This window comes from Acanthopagrus latus, chromosome 10, assembly GCF_904848185.1.
Source record: "Acanthopagrus latus isolate v.2019 chromosome 10, fAcaLat1.1, whole genome shotgun sequence".
Classification (NCBI taxonomy): domain Eukaryota; kingdom Metazoa; phylum Chordata; class Actinopteri; order Spariformes; family Sparidae; genus Acanthopagrus; species Acanthopagrus latus.
This window is the reverse complement of record NC_051048.1, coordinates 664015-683182: the sequence shown is the minus strand read 5'-3', so window position 1 is coordinate 683182 and position 19168 is coordinate 664015. Positions and strand designations below refer to the sequence as shown.

The 19168-nt window shown below is 42.1% G+C and overlaps 1 protein-coding gene and 1 long non-coding RNA gene across 3 annotated transcripts in view; both read right to left on the bottom strand.

The window, feature by feature from the left end:
• LOC119026715 (low affinity immunoglobulin gamma Fc region receptor III-like) overlaps positions 1-13787 on the bottom strand; it is a 95591-nt gene extending 81804 nt beyond the window's left edge. The window contains exons 1-7 of one of the 2 annotated variants that reach the window (XM_037111220.1): positions 13586-13787; positions 12046-12081; positions 11326-11589; positions 10436-10648; positions 8598-8699; positions 1086-1184; positions 49-147 (exon numbers count right to left, since the gene is read on the bottom strand). In XM_037111220.1, the coding sequence (XP_036967115.1) occupies positions 49-147; positions 1086-1184; positions 8598-8699; positions 10436-10648; positions 11326-11589; positions 12046-12081; positions 13586-13616 (844 nt within the window). In that variant the 5' untranslated portion in view covers positions 13617-13787. The remainder of the gene's footprint in view (positions 1-48; positions 148-1085; positions 1185-8597; positions 8700-10435; positions 10649-11325; positions 11590-12045; positions 12082-13585) is intronic. The other variant, XM_037111221.1, reaches the window with a different exon arrangement.
• A 1973-nt stretch (positions 13788-15760) lies between these two features.
• LOC119026766 lies at positions 15761-17135 on the bottom strand. The gene is made up of 3 exons (XR_005077234.1): positions 17100-17135; positions 16469-16617; positions 15761-16303 (listed from the first exon to the last, which is right to left on the bottom strand). It is a non-coding gene; the product is annotated as an uncharacterized LOC119026766 (long non-coding RNA).
• Positions 17136-19168: the final 2033 nt, after the last annotated feature.

The window sequence follows — 19168 nt, the reverse complement described above, 5'->3', positions numbered from 1 at the left end:
TGGAGCCAGAAAGTCCAAAGCTGGTTCATGAATACAGATCAGCTGTACCTCTGGTCCTGCTTGTCTTCTTGTCTTTGAAGACGACTTGTCCATAACTGAGGTCTTCTGCTGGTCTCACTGCAGAGTAAACCACAGCTGGATCATTCTCTGCAACACAACAACACATCCTCATTACATGACGGCATGTACAACCACTGACACAGAGCTGCTGCTGTATTTACTGCCAGTGTTAAAACTGCAACACAAGAACAACATCAATCTCTCTCATAATTTTTCATGAAGGACTATAGTTATTCTATTAGTATTGTATTATTTGATAAATGGCAGCAGGTTGTTTTCTCTCTGTGTGAAACAGGAAGTTAACTGTGATGACCACAGAGCTGCTCGCTTCGACTAAAATAAGTGACACATTAACCACAAGGCACAAAGCATCACCATCAGTCGAGAGAAACATCACCAGCTTCACTGGAACCAGCAGGAGGAAGCTGATCATGTGATTTGATATGCAGAGTGGAAAAAACCTGCAATAATATCAGAGTTCAGAAACAACATATTCCTCGTCTGCTGATCCGTCTCCTCTTCATGTCCACCGCTCGCATCAATAAAGTTAAATTAATTACATTAAAGATAAAGCAAAAAGCTTTAAATCCCTGAAATGTTTGAGATTCGTCACATGAACATAAATGCTGATTTGGTTTAAAACTCTCTGGTGTCTTCATGTTGTGACTTAGTTTGACATGTGGTCAAATGTAAAACATGAGTGTGAGACATCAGTGGAGTGAACTGACGGGACATTCAGCTCCAGAACTGGAGGTGGGAGGAAGCTCTACCTGTCAGCCTGAATCCAGGTGTACAGACCCCTGAGGATGGACACAGGTGTTTCAGAGGTAAACTTCCATAATACAACTGATTTTATGAGATATGATGTTCCAGCAGCAGTCGCTAATTAGATGTGTTTAAACTGGTGGGAAGCCAGTGAGGGATCTCATCCTCGTCAGCATTTTTATTTATAACGTCTGTCTGGGAAAGTGCTGTTTCATTACAACGTGTTGGTTCATGGCAGAGACAAACCAGATCAGCTGTACCTCTGGTCCTGTTTGTCTTCTTGTCTTTGAAGACGACTTGCCCATAACTGAGGTCTTCTGCTGGTCTCACTGCAGAGTAAACCACAGCTGGATCATTCTCTGCAACAGAAGAACAATATGAACACACATTATCTGTCATGCAGGGTTATAATACAATTGATTATGGAGTCATCAATGAATGAATGTCAGCAACACTTTTCTTTTTAACACCTCTGCTGTGAAAAACAACAGATCAAATTTAAACTGGACGACCACAAACACGTTGTTCTGACGGGTCACTCCACCATCACTAAAGTGAGAAACAACAACAGCTTCAGTTCACAGTTTACTGGAAACAGCAGGAGGAAGTTGGTGTTGTGGTTTGATTTAACTGATTAAAAGAATAAAACACAAAAACAAAGTGTGTTTAAGGTCAGTTTGATATGAAGTCAAGTTCATTTAGTTAGTTGAGATTGTTATAAACCTCAGAGTGAGGAAGGAAACACGTCCTGTTCTTTGTTTCTGTGTTGAATCTCTTATTTCTTATTTCATCTTAATGTATTCAGGTTATATTCTATATTTTTGTTACCATTTTTTAAATTCATTTTTCATGTCAACATATAGCAAAAATGAAAATCAGAATAATAAAATAAAATAAAATAGAACATACAGACCATTCAAGTGTATTCCCTGTTAAACAATATACTATTGACTGTATGTTCAAAAAGACAAACAAAACAAACAAAAACAAAATAAATCCAGACAACAGCGACAAAAAAAGAGCACACACACAAAAAGAAGAAACAATATATATATATATATATATATATATATATATATATATATATATATATATATATATATATATATATATATGTATATATATATATATATATATATATATATATATATATATATATATATATATATATATATATATATATATACACACATACGGTCAGATATACATATACACATGCAGACCCAGATGTTTATACATATAAAAGAAAAACAAGAACAACAGACAAACAAAAACAATGAAAACAAAGGTGCCATACATGTTCTAATGTCTAAGAGTCAACCCCCCCCCAGATCCACACACACTCTTATTTCATCCAAGCTCTCAATCCTCAGCCCAAAGTCCTCCACAGCCATAATCACATATTGACACCTAATTGACTAAAGGCAAAACAAAATAACACAAAATAAAACCAAACATAACTCAAAAGAAAATCCTTCCCTCCCTGATGAGCGATCTGTATCCCCCCCACCCATTAACCCACCCTTTCATAGGCAAGATTCTTAACAACTGTAGTAGCTTCTGACCAAGGTTTTAGTGTTTTATCCTTTGTCCCATGAGACCGTGCAACAGAAAGCTCTAGTTGTAGAATATCTATCAGGAGGTGCCACCAGTGATCTAATAAAAAGCATGTGGTGGTTTCCACCATACTACCAACATTTTCTTAGCAGCTGTTAAGGCAGAAATCCAAACTCTTTTTTTCATGTGTTGACATAGGAAACTGAGAATTATCATTCAGCACACAAAGTACAGGGCAGCATGGAACCTCCTTATTAAGAGTTTTAGATAAGGATTTAGTGACGTGTAACCAAAACAACTGAACTCCAGGGCATTCCCAGAACATATGTGTAAAGATGTCTAAGCAACCTTGCATGTCTAATCGGCAGAGGGGGGATGATTCCAACTTCATTGTATGTCTAAATTTAGGAGTAAAATATGCTCTGCAAACAATTTTTAGATGTATGGTTTGATGATTAGTGTGTTTTGAGGCCCGAGTGATATTATTCCATACTGTTTCCCAGGATATTTCAGAGTTTGTCAGAGCATTCATTTTCTGCCAAAATATTTGAGTTGCCATCGGTTTATATGATGCCTGCAAAATTTGGGCATATAATGCTGACACAGTTCCCCTGGTGTTGGTAGTATTGTACGGTTGTTTCGCCAAGTCATGTTTAGGCAGCTCGGAGTACTATGGAACTCCATAAGTCTTCATGGCAGCACAGAGCTGAAAATACAGAAAGCAAGAAAATCTACACAAGTTGTACTGTTCCTTCAAATCTCTGGATGTACGGAGACCATTAGAATTGAATAATTGTCCAAGTATATAGATCCCATTGTTTGACCACATAGGGTAGGCTGCTGGTCGACCACCTATCAAGAAATTATGGTTGTTAAATATTGGAGTGTGAAAATGCCATTTATTATTTGTATTCGTGGACTCAGTCACCAGTCTCCAAGTTACGGAACATTTTCAATGGGACCAAAAAGTGTTCTGGCTTGTTTGATAGGAATATCTGTAAAGATTAGATCCTGTAATCTGCATGGACGTATAAGTGGAGAAAATTAAGAGACATCCAGTCTTTGGTGGAGCTAAGAGCTCATGGAGAGAGGACAGTTGATTCAGGTTATTGGGTTTCCCAGAAAAGTAAATCTGTGTATCATTTGGATATCAGCGATATGACATGTCAGGGAAGTAGCTGATCAAATGACCCAGTGGAAGCATGTCCAGGGTGAACAGAACCGGACCAAGAACCGACTCCTGAGGGACACCACAGAAGAGGGGAGCGGAAGAGGGAACATGATTATCAATGCAGACATTAAAGACTCTGTTAGTCAAATAGGAATGAAACCAATTTAAGTTTGTACCAGAAATGTCAACCCAGTTCTATAAACTATCCAGTAAAATGGCATGATCGATAGTGTCAAAGGCTGCAGTCAGATCAAGGAGAAAAAGGATGCTTTCACCTTTGTCAGCATGCATAAGAATGTCATTAGACACTCTCAGTAATGTTGTCTCTGTGCTGTGTTTTTGGTGAAAACCAGATTAGAATTTGTCAAAGACTCAGTGACCTTCTAACAGCTTCAGGAGCTGGTCCAGGACAATCTTTACAATGGTTTTAGATAAAAAATTAAGTTTGGAAATGGGTCTGTAGTTTTCTAACTGGTCTGGGTTGAGAGAGGGTTTTTTAAGAAGTGGCTGGATACTGACAATTTTAAAGAGGTCAGGTACGGACCCTGAGGTGAGTGAGGAACTGATGATAGAAAACAAACAGGGACCTAAGACAGGGAGTATGGTTTTTAAAGACTGGAGAATGTCAGGACAGCAGAGTCACTCTCCTTCTTCCACAAAAGACTCAAGAGTCATTAGTTCAGACTTCACCTCAACCCCACCACCCCCCAAAAGAAGTAATGAATAAACAAATTAATAAAACTTTATGCACTTGTATGTTTGTTTCATCGCACTTCAATCACAGCACATACACACTTAAAGAATCTTTGACAAATAGCAGTTAGATCCTCAGATGAGGGCTTGACAATTGTTTCTATATTTCGTTTTACTCTATTTACACTATTTACTTGCCGGTTAAGTCACTTTGGACAAATGTGCCTGCTAAATGCTCTAAATGTAAATGTAATTATCGATTTAATTTGATTAATTTAATACAAAGTCACATAGAGTGTACATGTGAACAACATGAGACTGCATGGAAGAGATAACGAGTATTTTTACTTTATTACTATCTACATTAAACAAACAGTTTATAGTTCATATATATTAATTCTTCTTGTTAACAGTCCTGCGGTGAAACATGAGCAGGACAAACTTCAGCTGAGGTGTTTTAATCAGAAACCGGAAGCACAGTGACCACAGAGCAGTTAGTGTCTGTTAGCAGACTCACCAACAGAAACAAACGGACAGAGCGAACGCTAACACAACACACGGTATCATCACCTGAAACAGACCAGCTACAGACTGAACCTTTATGGAGTAACAAACATTTACTTTAGTTTTAGTTCAACACACTTTCTTCAATATTCTACATGAACATAAATGCGTTTATACCATGGTCTAGGGGAATACTTGATTCTGATTGGCTGCAGGGTGTCACATCGCGGTGAGGTTTGTCCTGTCTTGGGGTCTGTCTTGTGAAATTTCATGTCTTATTTTGAAATCTGGTCCGCATCAGGGAGGGAGACGAGTGGAAGACCGGATTCAACACCCCCAGTGGACATTACGAATACTGCGTGATGCCATTTGGCCTCACAAATGCCCCTGCGGTGTTTCAGGCCATGATCAACGACGTGTTAAGAGACTTCCTGGACCAATTTGTGTACGTATACTTGGATGACATTCCGATAAATTCACCTGACCTTGTCACACACCAAGATCATGTAAACCAGGTTTTGAAAAGACTTCTCGAACACCAGCTATATGTTAAAGCAGAAAAGAGTGTTTTTCATGCCGATACTGTCTCGTTCCTGGGCTTCATTGTAGCCCCTGGAAGAGTACAGATGGATCCGGCTAAAGTAAGCGCTGTAGCAGACTGGCCCACCCCAGACAGCCGCAAAAAGGTTCAGCAATTCCTAGGATTTGCAAATTTTTACAGGCGGTTTGTCTGGGGCATCAGCGCAATAGCTGCTCCTCTCCATGCTCTTACCTCCACCCAGGTCCTGTTCCGCTGGAACTCAGAAGCTGAAAAGGCGTTCCGGCAGCTCAAACATCGATTCACTATGGCTCCTATCCTCACCTTGCCGGACCCTCAGAAACAATTTGTGGTGGAGGTAGACGCATCCAACGATGGAGTAGGAGCAGTGTTGTCTCAGCGTTCGGAGAAGGACGGCAAGATGCATCCCTGCGCATTCCTGTTGAAACAGTTGTCCCAAGCAGAACGGAACTACGACATCGGCAACAGAGAACTATTAGCAGTTAAGCTGGTACTGGAAGAATGGCGACACTGGTTAGAGGGGGCCGAACAACCTTTCATTGTCTGGACTGATCATAAGAATCTGGAATTCATTAGGAAAGCCAAGAGACTTAACGCTCGCCAGGCCAGGTGGGTGCTGTTCTTTAACTGATTTTCTTTTACTTTGTCTTACAGGCCGGGATCCCGAAATGTCAAACCTGATGTTCTCTCACGACTGTTTGATCCTGAGCCAAAGACCAAGCAAACCAAAACTATCTTTCCACTGAACTGTGTGGTCGGAGCGGTGACTTGCCCTATAGAAAATGAGGTTAAGCAAGCTAATGGTGGAGCCCCTTCACCTCGTGGCTGTCCCTCCAACCGCTTGTTCGTCCCCGTGGAACTACGGCCACAGGTGATCCACTGGTCTCACACCTCGCTGCTTTCCTGTCATCCGGGAGTCAAAAGAACCATGTTTGTCATCTCCCGGAGGTTCTGGGGGCCCGCTATGGAGCCGGAGGTCCGGGAGTACATAGAGGCTTGTTCGGTCTGTGCCCGTAACAAGACGTCCTCCAAGGCTCGCATGGGGCTGCTCCAACCACTACCCATCCCATCAAGACCATGGTCAGATATTTCCTTGGACTTTGTCACAGGGCTCCCGGTCTCCCAGGGGAATACTACGGTTCTCACGGTGGTCGATCGTTTCTCCAAGATGGTTCGATTCATCGCATTACCCAAACTACCATCCGCCAAAGAAACCGCTGAGGCCATGATGAGTCAGATTTTCCAGGTCCATGGTTTCCCGAGAGACATTGTTTCAGACTGGGGGCCCCAGTTCGTGTCCAGATTCTGGAGGGAGTTCTGCAGACTGATCGGACCCAAAGCCAGCCTAACCTCTGGATATCATCCAGAAGCTAACGGCCAGACCGAACGCCTCAACCAGCAATTGGAAACCGGCCTCTGATGCGTGGTTCACCAGAACCCCTCAACATGGAGCAAACACCTGGTCTGGGTAGAGTATGCGCACAATTCATTGCCCACCTCTGCTACTGGTCTCTCTCCTTTCCACTGTGCACTAGGTTACCAACCCCCACTTTTTCCGGACAATGTAAGGGAAGTGTCGGTCCCCTCAGCCTACTCCATGGTGCGACGTTGCCGACATATCTGGGAAGCCGCTCGACAGGTGTTGATCCGTCAGGGGGATCGTGTAAAGAGGATTGCTGATCGCAGAAGATGTCCAGCTCTCATCTACCAACCTGGTCAAAGAGTATGGTTATCAGCCAAAGACTTAAATCTCAGAGTGCCATCCAAGAAATTGGCTCCATGGTTCGTGGGTCCATTTCCGGTTACCAGAACTATCGGTCCATCAGCGGTGCGACTACGCCTGCCTCAGTCCCTACGGGTACATCCTACATTCCATGTGAGTCAGGTCAAGCCAGTCAGAGAAAGCAAGATGGTACCTACGTTAAGTATTGTCACGTTTTATTTTCTGATTTTTGTCCTCTCTAGTAGAGTGATTTTGTGTTTGTAAAGATTCTCGTTAGGATTTTGTGTTCCAGTTTAACTTTGTTTATAGTCTTTTGTTTTCCTCCTCTTGGAGCGTTTTCTGTTGTATCCCTTTTTGAATATAGAGAGAGTAGTTAAGTTTCATAGCCTGTGTGCCTTCCTCTTCGGAGTGTATTTTTGTTTGTTAACTTGTATATAAAAGATTCATAATTCAGAGTAGGTTTTTCCTCCTTCGGGAGCGCCTTACGTTTTTGTGTGTTTCATGTTTTGTATGTCTCGTGAGTCCTCTAGTATTTCATAGCTTTTGCTTTATCATTCTGACTGGAGAGCCACAAAACACAACAATAAAATCTGACATTACATCTGTCATTCTGCACCTGAGTCCTCTCTTTTGTCTAAGCCTGACACAGGGTGGCCATCAATCCCTGATATATGGACACCTACTAAGTAGTTCCAGTCAAATTGTCTGTTCCCTGTTCTTAATTAATGTGCTAGCTAGTGTATTAGCCTGTCAACACTGAGTGCAGTCCATCAGTCCTTCAGTATCCGCTGAACACCACAGGGTGGCAACTGTAACACGCAAGCTGCAGAAAGTACACTTCCCCTCTAAACTTACTGATACGTGACTAAACTCACTTCGCTGTTCAGCTCTCTGCTTCAGGCTGCGGCCACAGTAACGTTACACACGGCTAATTATTTGTTAGTAAAATTTTGATACTGATTTGGGGACAATGACATGACTGGTTAGCTAGCTGGTGTTGTTAGCTAGTATACTGTCAAATTATATTTACCGTTTGTCAACCGTACACAATGTTATTGTGTACAGTTGACAGTTGCTAGTAAAGTGTTAGCTTTCTGGCTCATCGCTGAGCGGACTAGAATATCTCCTGTTGCCAAGTCATATCTAAGGTCCGTCCTATTTACTGGAGGAGTGAACAACGTCTCCGTTTCATAAGAACTTGATGGGAGGGTAATGACTGTTCCAGGTTTTAGTCAAACCCTCAGGCTTTACCAGGAAAACATAGTTATGGCTTGTGAAAAACTTAATATTTTGATTGTAAAACACATGAAAGTATAAATTAATGGTCTTAATGTCTTTTCTTTGGCAAGTGACCATGGTATAATCAGGATAATGCCCGACGAGGTGTCCATAATCAGGTATTAAGGCCATTACTTCTTGATTATGGACACCTTGTCGGGCATTATCCAATACTTACATCACGTTACAAAATGTCCTCATGGTGTCAAGCTGAGAGTGGTCCTCACAAAGATACAAGAACACACACACACACACACCAACAGTTGAATCAATTAAGCCATCTTTACCTCCACTCCGTCTGATTGGCTGTTCTGGGGGACGTGATATTCTAACACCACTGTAAGTGATGTCACCTCTGATGTCATCAACTCCTACTTCTTCTTCTGCTGCTGAAATGAACCAAAATGACAGAAAATTTCCATTTTAAAGTCTAAAGACCAGTCCCTCCAGAAAAACTTGATTATGTGATCGCATAACTCAATGCATAATCAGCCAAAGTCCGCATATTTATGCAGGGGCAGCATTTTTTCAAATACACCTCCACAAAAATCCCTGCATTTTCATTGAAAAAAGTCACATATATCTTAGCAGAAAGTTGAAAAATGTTGCATTTACTGTACACACAAGAGCAGCCATTTTCCCCTGTTGCCATGGGAACATTATGAAGTGACGTAATTGCACAATGTGAACATCATTGAAAAGCTGCAAACCCCGAGATGAAGCCTGCCAATCTGTCTCATTTGCCAACAATAAAATCATACTAGTTTCAAAAACCTTACAAAAACCTTTGTATAGCTACCGCTGTAAAACAGGAAGCACACATTTTATTTTTTTATATTCTATTCATTTTTACAGAAGTTGTAGCATTTTCCTTGTAAAGCTACAGAACTTGTTTGATTCATCAATGTTTTGTAAGTTTGAGACATGTGTTTATTAAAGTCTGAAATACAACAAGATGAAAACTGAAATATTCTCAGCATTTTCTGTGATGTAGTATGCTTGCTTATCATAGGAAGTAATAAGAAATGACTCTTTACATTAACATAGCAGCCTAGTGAGAACAGGATGTTGGGGAGTCTCTTTTTTCTCTTTTCATCAAACCACATTTTCATTGCATAAAATTGCATAAATATCCTGCATATTCCATTGCATTTTTCAACAAAATGTGCCGCATAATCAAGGATTTTTGCCTGCAACAATCACAAAAAACCTCAACATTTTTCTGTAAGGACTGAAAGACAATCAAAAGCTCCAGAGCTGAGCTGATCAATGAGAATCCAAACAGAAACAGTTGTTACAGTTTTAACATGTAATGATTTGTGTGACACACTGCAGCTCTGAGATGTTCATATGTGAATATCAGCAGAAAAATACTATTTTAAAGGTGTAGTTGTTGATGAATGACCAGAATATGAAGGTAGTTTAAAAAACTATTTGGGGGCAACATGACCGCTAACTGCTGCTCACTATTCTCACTGGCTACAGTGAGTAGCTGCTGTTAGCATGTAGCTCAGTTAGCCATGGAGCTAAGTAGGTCTGTTAGCTGATGGACAGATTATTTTCACATGTTACTGTGAACTGAGGATTGATTTGGACTGAACCAGAGGAGACTGTGGAGACAAACCAGAACTGTTCTGGTGACTGTGACTCAGTTTGAGTCCAGTTTGAATGAAGTGAGTTTAACGACGAGTTAACGAGCAGATTAAACTGGTCTGAGTTCAGTCAGAGACACAAACTGGAGTTCAGACGGTGGACGGTTGGATTTTTCTGTTTATGATGAAAAAGGAGTCAAAATATTTCCTTTCTTCACATTTATAAGTTTATGTTGTTGGGTTGGGGTTAGGCCCGCCTCACTCTGCCTCTGATTGGTTGGTTTTGGTGGTTACATTCTCTATGCTAGCTAGTTAGCATGCTAGCTTCAGTAGACATCTCTGTAACACAGAACAGAGACGTCTTTGACAGAACGTCAACACTGTTGTTTCTTCTCACTCTGGTCAAATCTCAGCCTGCAGAAGTGAACTGCAGCACACGGCTGAGACAAATAATGACACACAACTTATGTTGAAGTCTGTTTTTGTGTCTGAATGTGTCTGAATGTGTCTGAATGTGTCTGAATGTGTCTCACCTTTAGGCTTCCTGTTGGTGAGTCGTCTCACCAGTAGACGCTGTGCAACCAGAACAATCACAACAACCAGCAGACTGGGTAGAACAACTGAAACTGTCAACATCAAAGCATCAAGAGGAGGAGCTGAAGGAGAAGATGGTGAAGCAGAGGAGGTTGGAGGAGAAGATGGTGAAGCAGAGGAGGGTGGAGGAGAAGTTGTCGCAGCAGGTTTCTCTAAAATGAACAAAGATTGTCATCAACAACACAGAAATCAAATGAATTCATTGAGTCATTTCACTGCAGAGAGAAACCAGATCAAACTAAGAAAGTGAACTTGCTCCTGTCTGGTCTGTTCCTCTTGTTCTATGTCAGCCTGAGACCCACAAACTTTATATAGAGGAGAAGAAATCAAATGATGGTTCAATATTAGACTTTAACAAGGTGTCCAGGTTTTCCAGCTGTGGTATTAAAGACAAAACTACTTTAAAACATGAAGACACACAGTGTTTTAACATATCTACTACGTACTAAAGTTGTTAAGTTGCTGCTAACATCGGCAGGTTAAAGTCTGATTTCACAGCATCAAACTCAGCTTGATGGATCCTCTGACTCACACAACCAGTCTCACTGTCCTGTCCTGTACTCAGCAACACTTCATCACAACAATCTCTCTGGAGAAACATTTGGCACATGGACCTGATTTATCATCTCTACATGTTGAACATAATCTCAGACTGACAGATGAACAACATGTTGAGGAGGCAGACTCAGTGCTCCACCCAGTGTTGTTGCCTCCTGAAGGTCACCTGTCTGTCTTCTGGTCTTTGTCTCTCTCAGGCTCAGCCAAAGTGAAAAGGTGAAAGACAGACTCAGTGTTCAGACCTGGTGGAGTTACAACAGCCTCATCTTACCAGTGACAGTGATGGTGATGCTGCTACTGGCTGCTCCGCCTGTGGACTCACACCAGTAAACTCCACTGTCCCATTTCCTCATGGAGCTGATGGTGCAGGAAGAACCATCTTTTCTTCCCCAGTCAGCTCCACACTGTCTCCTGGTTCCTCCAGTCATGTTCCTCGTCACCGTCCATCCATCAGAGCTGTCGTCCTCCTCACACCTCAGAGAGACGGACTCATATTGAAACATCTGAGTTCTGTTAGGACTGATGTTCAGAGAGGCTGGAGGACGAGACAGAGAGATGTGGTTACAGATGATAATGGTCAGTTTGGACAGAAGTGTCTCTTCTTCCTCTTCCAGTCTCTGTAGACCTTGTTGACCTGCACTGATCTCCTCTGTGTTTCAGGCTCTGAGTCTCCTCATGTTTTAAATGTAACTCTCAGAGTTCAGGTGTCAAACACACAGCAGATCTGACTTCATGTGTCTCACATGTCAATATTGTTTCTGCACTTTCTCTGTCAGCTGCTGCATCGTGCTGCATCGTGTGCAGTCCTGCTTTCACAATGACATTTTTATAGCAGCACATTTATCTTTAGCGTCCAGTCTGTGGACATCCAGACAGTCTTCACTCTTTTATTGTATGTGCAAACTGTTTCCCTCCATAAACAGTCCTGAACACTAACTGTTCTATCAGGGACTAAATAACTCTTCATCAGTCACACAGGAAGTGTTCTCACCTTGGTGTGTGCAGCCGCTCAGCAGTGACGTCACAACTAAAGACAAAAGACTCCGGTTGGTTTGAGAGGAAACACAGAGGAGGACAGTCGTATCAGAGAAACATCATCAGCTCCTGTTGTTTTAAAGCAACACTGTGAAAAGTGACGTCACAACTACAGACAAAAGACTCCGGTTGGTTTGAGGTTTAAAAACAGTGAAATGTCAGAAAATTTTCACAAACAGTTTCTGTAAAATTACAGTTAAATATGATTAACAACAATTGGTGGAAAATTACAGCTTCCCCTACATCTATTCTTTGTAGATTATCTGCCACAATTTTAGTAGAATTACAAATGTGTAGAAAACAAACAAACAATTAAAATATACAACTTGAAGGTTGCTATATTTGAAATAACAGTTAAATCATGTTATTTCATAGAATGGTTCAATCAATCTAGAACATGAGGTTTTTAAAACTAAACAAAACTGTGGTTTTCATGTATTTTATATTCTCTTAATATGATAAAACAGGGAAGCAAATTATCTACAGTAATTATCAGTAAAATTTTATTCTGACAGTGAGGTTGTAGTGCACAGAAAAAAAAATTATGATATTTGTTTGTTCTTTTGTTTGTTTGAGATCAGGTTCATGAACAAGTATAAACCATAGATATGTAATAAATATGATCATTGATCAGTGAAGCGGATCCTTCTTGTCTCAGCTGTGATCTGTTGGTGCTGCTGGTCTGAGATCAGTGTGTTCTCTCGTCTCTTGGCTCTGTAACTCACTGCTGCTGGTCTGAGATCAGCGTGTTCTCTCGTCTCTTGGCTCTGTAACTCCCTGCTGCTGGTCTGAGATCAGTGTGTTCTCTCGTCTCTTGGCTCTGAAACTCACTGCTGCTGGTCTGAGATCAGTGTGTTCTCTCGTCTCTTGGCTCTGTAACTCACTGCTGCTGGTCTGAGATCAGCGTGTTCTCTCGTCTCTTGGCTCTGTAACTCACTGCTGCTGGTCTGAGATCAGCGTGTTCTCTCGTCTCTTGGCTCTGTAACTCCCTGCTGCTGGTCTGAGATCAGTGTGTTCTCTTGTCTCTTGGCTCTGTAACTCCCTGCTGCTGGTCTGAGATCAGTGTGTTCTCTCGTCTCTTGGCTCTGTAACTCCCTGCTGCTGGTCTGAGATCAGTGTGTTCTCTTGTCTCTTGGCTCTGTAACTCACTGCTGCTGGTCTGAGATCAGTGTGTTCTCTCGTCTCTTGGCTCTGTAACTCACTGCTGCTGGTCTGAGATCAGTGTGTTCTCTTGTCTCTTGGCTCTGTAACTCCCTGCTGCTGGTCTGAGATCAGTGTGTTCTCTCGTCTCTTGGCTCTGTAACTCCCTGCTGCTGGTCTGAGATCAGCGTGTTCTCTCGTCTCTTGGCTCTGTAACTCCCTGCTGCTGGTCTGAGATCAGTGTGTTCTCTTGTCTCTTGGCTCTGTAACTCCCTGCTGCTGTCAGAAACTCCAGACATGAACATTTAGGAAGCGTGCAGACGAACAGGAACACAGATGAAGTGTGTTTTACTCACCGAGCAGCCACAGCAGACATGATTCCTCCATGTTGAGTCCTGGTCATCTGAGCTCAGCAGCATGTAGCAGTCAGACCAAGTCGACGCTCCTCCTTCCTCGTTGCTGTCTGTCAGTGTTTCTGACACATTTAGCAGGAAGTCACTTTTCTGTTGTTTAGTGTGTTTGTACATACAGAGAAACAACAGGGTCAGACAGAACTGATGTCTGTTAAATATATATTATAGATACTTTAATATATAATATATTATAGTATAAATACACTAACACCACTGTATTGTGACTCTACAATCAGCCCATAATCACTGTGTATCTGTGAGATATGATTCATGTCACTAACAGCATCAGACAGTCTGATGGAGTCAGAACCTCTCTGCTGGGCCGGTCCGTGTCTCTGACTACGTCATGTGATGTACCAGCTCCTCAGTCAGCAGCCAATAGGAGTCCACAGAGCGCTGCACTGATCCAGGTCCCCTCCAGCCGGTCCACAGGGAGAAGTCTGGGTCAGACGGTACCAGATGGATCACTGAGCCCAGGAGCTGCTCTGATGGACTTTTATCTGACTTCTGTCAATCAGTTAGTTTTCATCTTCACTGAATGTTGATATGAAGAATAATTTAATTGTTACTGTCATGTTGTTGTGATGGTGAGCAGCCGACATGTTGTTATTATCAGGTCCAGTGTTCAGGTCCAGTGTTCAGGTCCAGGGTTCAGGTCCAGGGTTCAGGTCCAGTGTTCAGGTCCAGGGTTCAGGTCCAGGGTTCAGGTCCAGGGTTCAGGTCCAGTGTTCAGGTCCAGGGTTCATCAGGACTCTTTCCTGCTGCCATGTTCCTGTTACATTATTTATTAGAAGGCAGGTCTCTGTGTTAGATGTGTTGGTTGGTTGTTTAGTTGTTGCTTGTCTGCACATGTGCAGTGTGTTCGTCAGCTCCAGACAGTTAATGGAGGAAACAGAGACCAGAACCAGTGTCACAGTGAGTCCAGCAGGGGGCCCTGTTCACTGTGACACTGGTTCTGTTTCACTCTGACTGACTCTTATGATGACGCAGTGCAGAACTGGGCTGGACAAAACTGTTATCATATGTTTTTATATTGGTCAATTTCAGTAACTATCAAGATAAATATTAAACAGTAATAATAATGTTGTATTTATTTATTTATTCTCCTTAGCACAGAATCCAAAACAGACCAGAAGGTTTATTGTGGTTTATAAAATACATGAATTTATTGTCAGGTACTAGATGACGAACATTCAACAGAACCAACCAACCAGGTGGCTTCATGTTAAACATCAAATAAACAATATGATGAATATGTGCAACAACTTGCTTGTTTGGAACATTTCTTACACATTTTAGAGTTATTTTACTGAACATTGATTAAAGAAGATAATAGAATGTAAATGTTGAGGATGATTATGCTGTATATCCTGTGAATACATGCTTCATTATCCTCCTGTTCTGTAGACCTGATGTGGTTCTGACATGCGACCGGACCACATTTCACCTCTGAGCTGCTCCTCCACCTACATGCAGCTGAGGGACTGATGTTAGCAGAGTCTACGTAGCATCCAGGACCGCCATGTTTTCAAACTGTGCTGACAGGCATCATATCTTTCACAGTACAGAGTAATTTCACTGGTTATGTCTTCGTATCGCTTCGGTTTCTTCTCATGTGGAGTAAAGGCTGAAAAAACCATCACTCATGTTGTTGAGTGTGTGGAACATTTTAAACAAACAGTGAAAGTTGCTGGTCAGCAGCATGATGTGTCAACAACTTACTCCATAATCCAGAGTATGAGGAGGAGAGAAGTTGGCTGTGAAAGTCCAACACAGGTCACAGAGTCAGTCAGGTCGTCACAGAACACCAAGTTTATTGAATCCTGCAAGATTTAGGGCTCATTTGAGGGTTTCTGGAACAAACTGTATACACTGCACTAAATACACAAACATATGAATGCAACACTTTGTTTGTTGCTCCTGTTTCTCTCACAAGTTGAAGTTAACAATTTTATAAAGTTTTTCTTTTGTATGTACACAAAATAATCACTTTTGTTAAAATCCAATGAGATGAGCCGTCCACCTGACAGGTGTGGCAGATCAAGATGCTGACTGAACAGGACTCAGGCACAGGTAGAGAACCTGTCAGCGTGGGCAGGGAACTCCCCCTGCTGGTGACCCGCTTCATCATGCTGTCACATGACCTGGCATTAGGGGGCGCTATGGAGTCCTCTGATCACATCCACAACAATCATGCTGAATCATAAACATTTCACCAGATGTGTGCAGAGTTTGGGGGATGTTTAGCCACCAAACATGCTTCTCATCAGAGACGAACACGCACAGAAACAATAGGATCGTCACACTGATCGTGCTCAGGCCTGTTCACTGTCCCTGCACTGTGTGGGAGACATGAGCACTGTGACTGTCTCAGAGACACGTTCACTGACATGTTTATTACAGCAGGTAATAGGAAGGACATGAAGCTCCAACATAACATGATCCCTCATGTGGTCACGACAGTTGTCTTTTATTAGTTTGTTACTGTATAATGTTGTTAATATTGGTCTCAACATGGACAGTGAGAATGTATTTGATCTTATTTCAGCTCATTTCTGTTGCTCTGGTGTGTTTCAGACTGAAGATCATGATGGACTCCAGCTTGTCAGACTCTAACAAACACCTTCATGTTTCCATGTTCTTGTTGTTTTCACAGTGTTGCTACAGAAACAGACAGAGAGATATTATAAACCTTAAAGACATCTGTACAGGCCTGTCAAACACCGACAACATGGATCACAATAAACACGTCAGAAAATAGTCCAATAACATGTTACATAGTTTAACGTGTATGAATTGTGTCACATGCATTGTGTGAATGCATACATGATGCACATCCTGATCTAGGAGGGAAAGACTGCAGTCACTTCCTGTTTGTTCTCAGGCTGACAGCCAATCAGTGCTGTCGGTCCTCCAGCAGGTGGCAGCAGCTTCACTGTGTTCATCAGCTGATGATCGACAGGCTGAAGTCTGAACTTTGACCCACAGGAGAAGAAACACAGAGACAAAGTTTAAAAATCAGCAAAACCAGCAGTCAGCTGCAGAGTGACGAGGATGATGAGATATAAGATCAGTTTAAAACAAGTTTCCCTTCTATCAGCACCAACATGTTATTTATCTAAAGATAAAACCTGCAGCTGGTGATCATTGGCTGCATAAGACAGTCAGTTTCACATGTTGACAGTTCAAACTCTGACATTCAGGTGCGGTTAACAGAATAAAGCCTCCAGCATCATTAACAAAGACTTTAGAGTTGTGCAGCTGCAGCTTTGATCACCAGCAGAAATGTTTTTTTACAAATCACAGATATGTTGAAACATTTCTGTGTTCAGGTTTGGACAGTAAAGCTCTCGGTTAGCGTCAGGAAAATGTTTGGGTGAGTATTTTTTGGCCCTTTATGTCTTCACTGATAAGGGACCCAGGCTGGGAGTCGACACCAGCTGCAGAGCCTCAGCACCTGGGACGCTGCTCCACCAGCTCAGCTGAACAGGCGTCCTGCTTCAGTTAGTTTATCAGCTGCTGCTGCTTCATCTCAAATCATTTCCTGGCAACAGAAACGTTCCCGCCCTTCAGGGAAACTGACAGGGAAGTGAAACAATATGTTGTTGACATTCAAACTGAAGAACCGCCTGGAAACCCTGTTAGCTGAGTGTTGTGTTCACTGTCACCACGAGACTCACCAGCACACAGTTTGAATAGAAGAACACTTGTTGACTGTAATGTGATATAACAGAGTGAATCAGGAGCTGTTATATATTATCTGTATATTCACGTCACACAGCTCAGCTCTGTGTAGCTCTGCCACTGAGACTTAAAGCATCAGTTCATATGTGGAGGTCAACAGATGAAGCAGCACCACAACACTACAAACACTCAGCTGAGAATATCTCACTCTCTCAACTACGTTTGATGGAAAAGCTGTTTTCAATATCAGTCCAGAATTACTAAAACTGTCTGTCAACGTTAGATTCTTTCAGAGGGGTTTAAACCACAACTGATTTTAAAGTCTGTGTGAAGCAAATTCAACCATTTTCTTCTAAACACATTAAAAAGGTCATAAATGTATTTCCTTAAAACAAGTAAAAAGCAATTCAACCATTCAGAATTTAATTGTGGAGCAAGACTCATGAACTGTGTTTCAAAATTTGTGTGTTCAGGATTTAATGGGCGGGTTAATTTTGTGAAGAGGAGCTACTGTGGAGCGTTCAAAATCACCACCAACAGTGTGATAGTGTCCACTTCACCCCCGATAGTTACAGCGACTGTCACCAGGTAAAGTCTGGATATCTGAAGAGTCTGTTGACGCTGGTCAGTGGGGCCGAACCGACTCTCTCCGTCCCCGGCTACCATCCTCCTGTCACACCGACAGCAGGTGCCACCATCACGGAAGAGTGATGAACTCTGAGCTCAGACAGAGTCAATATGTGAGTTATTATCATTATTATTAACAAATCTTTTCAGTGAATGAAGTGAACAGAATCACTTCATGAACTGATTCGTTCCTTTCTCAGTTCGGTTGAGCTCAGCTGATCATGCTGCGACTCACTCAGAGAACTGTGAGGACGTGATTCTTGTTCACATACTGTGCTGACAGTGGCGCTGTGTCTCTCACTCAGGACAGAGGAGATGATTCACATTCAGTAACCGTACTGCTAAAATTGCACTGTGTTGCTAACATCCGTGTAGCATCATGTTTAGTGATTTTACTGCACAGAGGACATTTTCACCATGTAGTAATTTTAGTGCATGTAAACCACTCAAAGCAGCACTGCCTTAATGATTGTGTACTATAGTCCCTGAACGCACCGTCCCTCAGTAAGTGAACATGAACCTCAGGGCTGAATCATGAACTGAATGACAGCTCGTTTGGCTGCTCATCAGTTCAGGGAGTTGGAGAGCACTGAACGATTCGGTCAACACATTTTTGAACGAATCATTTTAATGAACGGATTCTAGAGATTCAGTTCAGTAAAAAGTCCTGCTGTTCCCATCACTACTCCTCCCTCCATTGTTGTTTACGTTTGTGTCTCTGCGTGCTGTTACACCCATAGACAAAATACACGTAGACGCCTCATAGACTGACGCTGAGGTATCAGTGCAGCCGCCATCTTGGATGGGTCTCCAATACCCCCCCCCCCACACACACACACACACATTTATTTCTACTGAGGAAGGTGTATCCACAACTACAATAATCATAACTTCCCAAATTTTTACTGGATTTTCACACGGTTACAAACAGCAGAGATTTAGTTATGATACAGGGCGCTGTCACAAAGATTATTTAAAATAAAATAAAAATCTTACTTGTGAAAGATAATCCCCCACGATCTGGTGACAACACTGTGCAGGTTATTGCAACCATAAACTGCACAAAATACGGCAATAGTTACTCGTTCTCCGTTGATTCTGATTGACTCTGGTGCTAGTCTACAGTGAGGAGACCCAACCAAGATGGCAGCAACGCGGGATTACGTTCCAGCACGCCATGAGGCGTCTACGTATATTATGTCTGTGGTTACACCT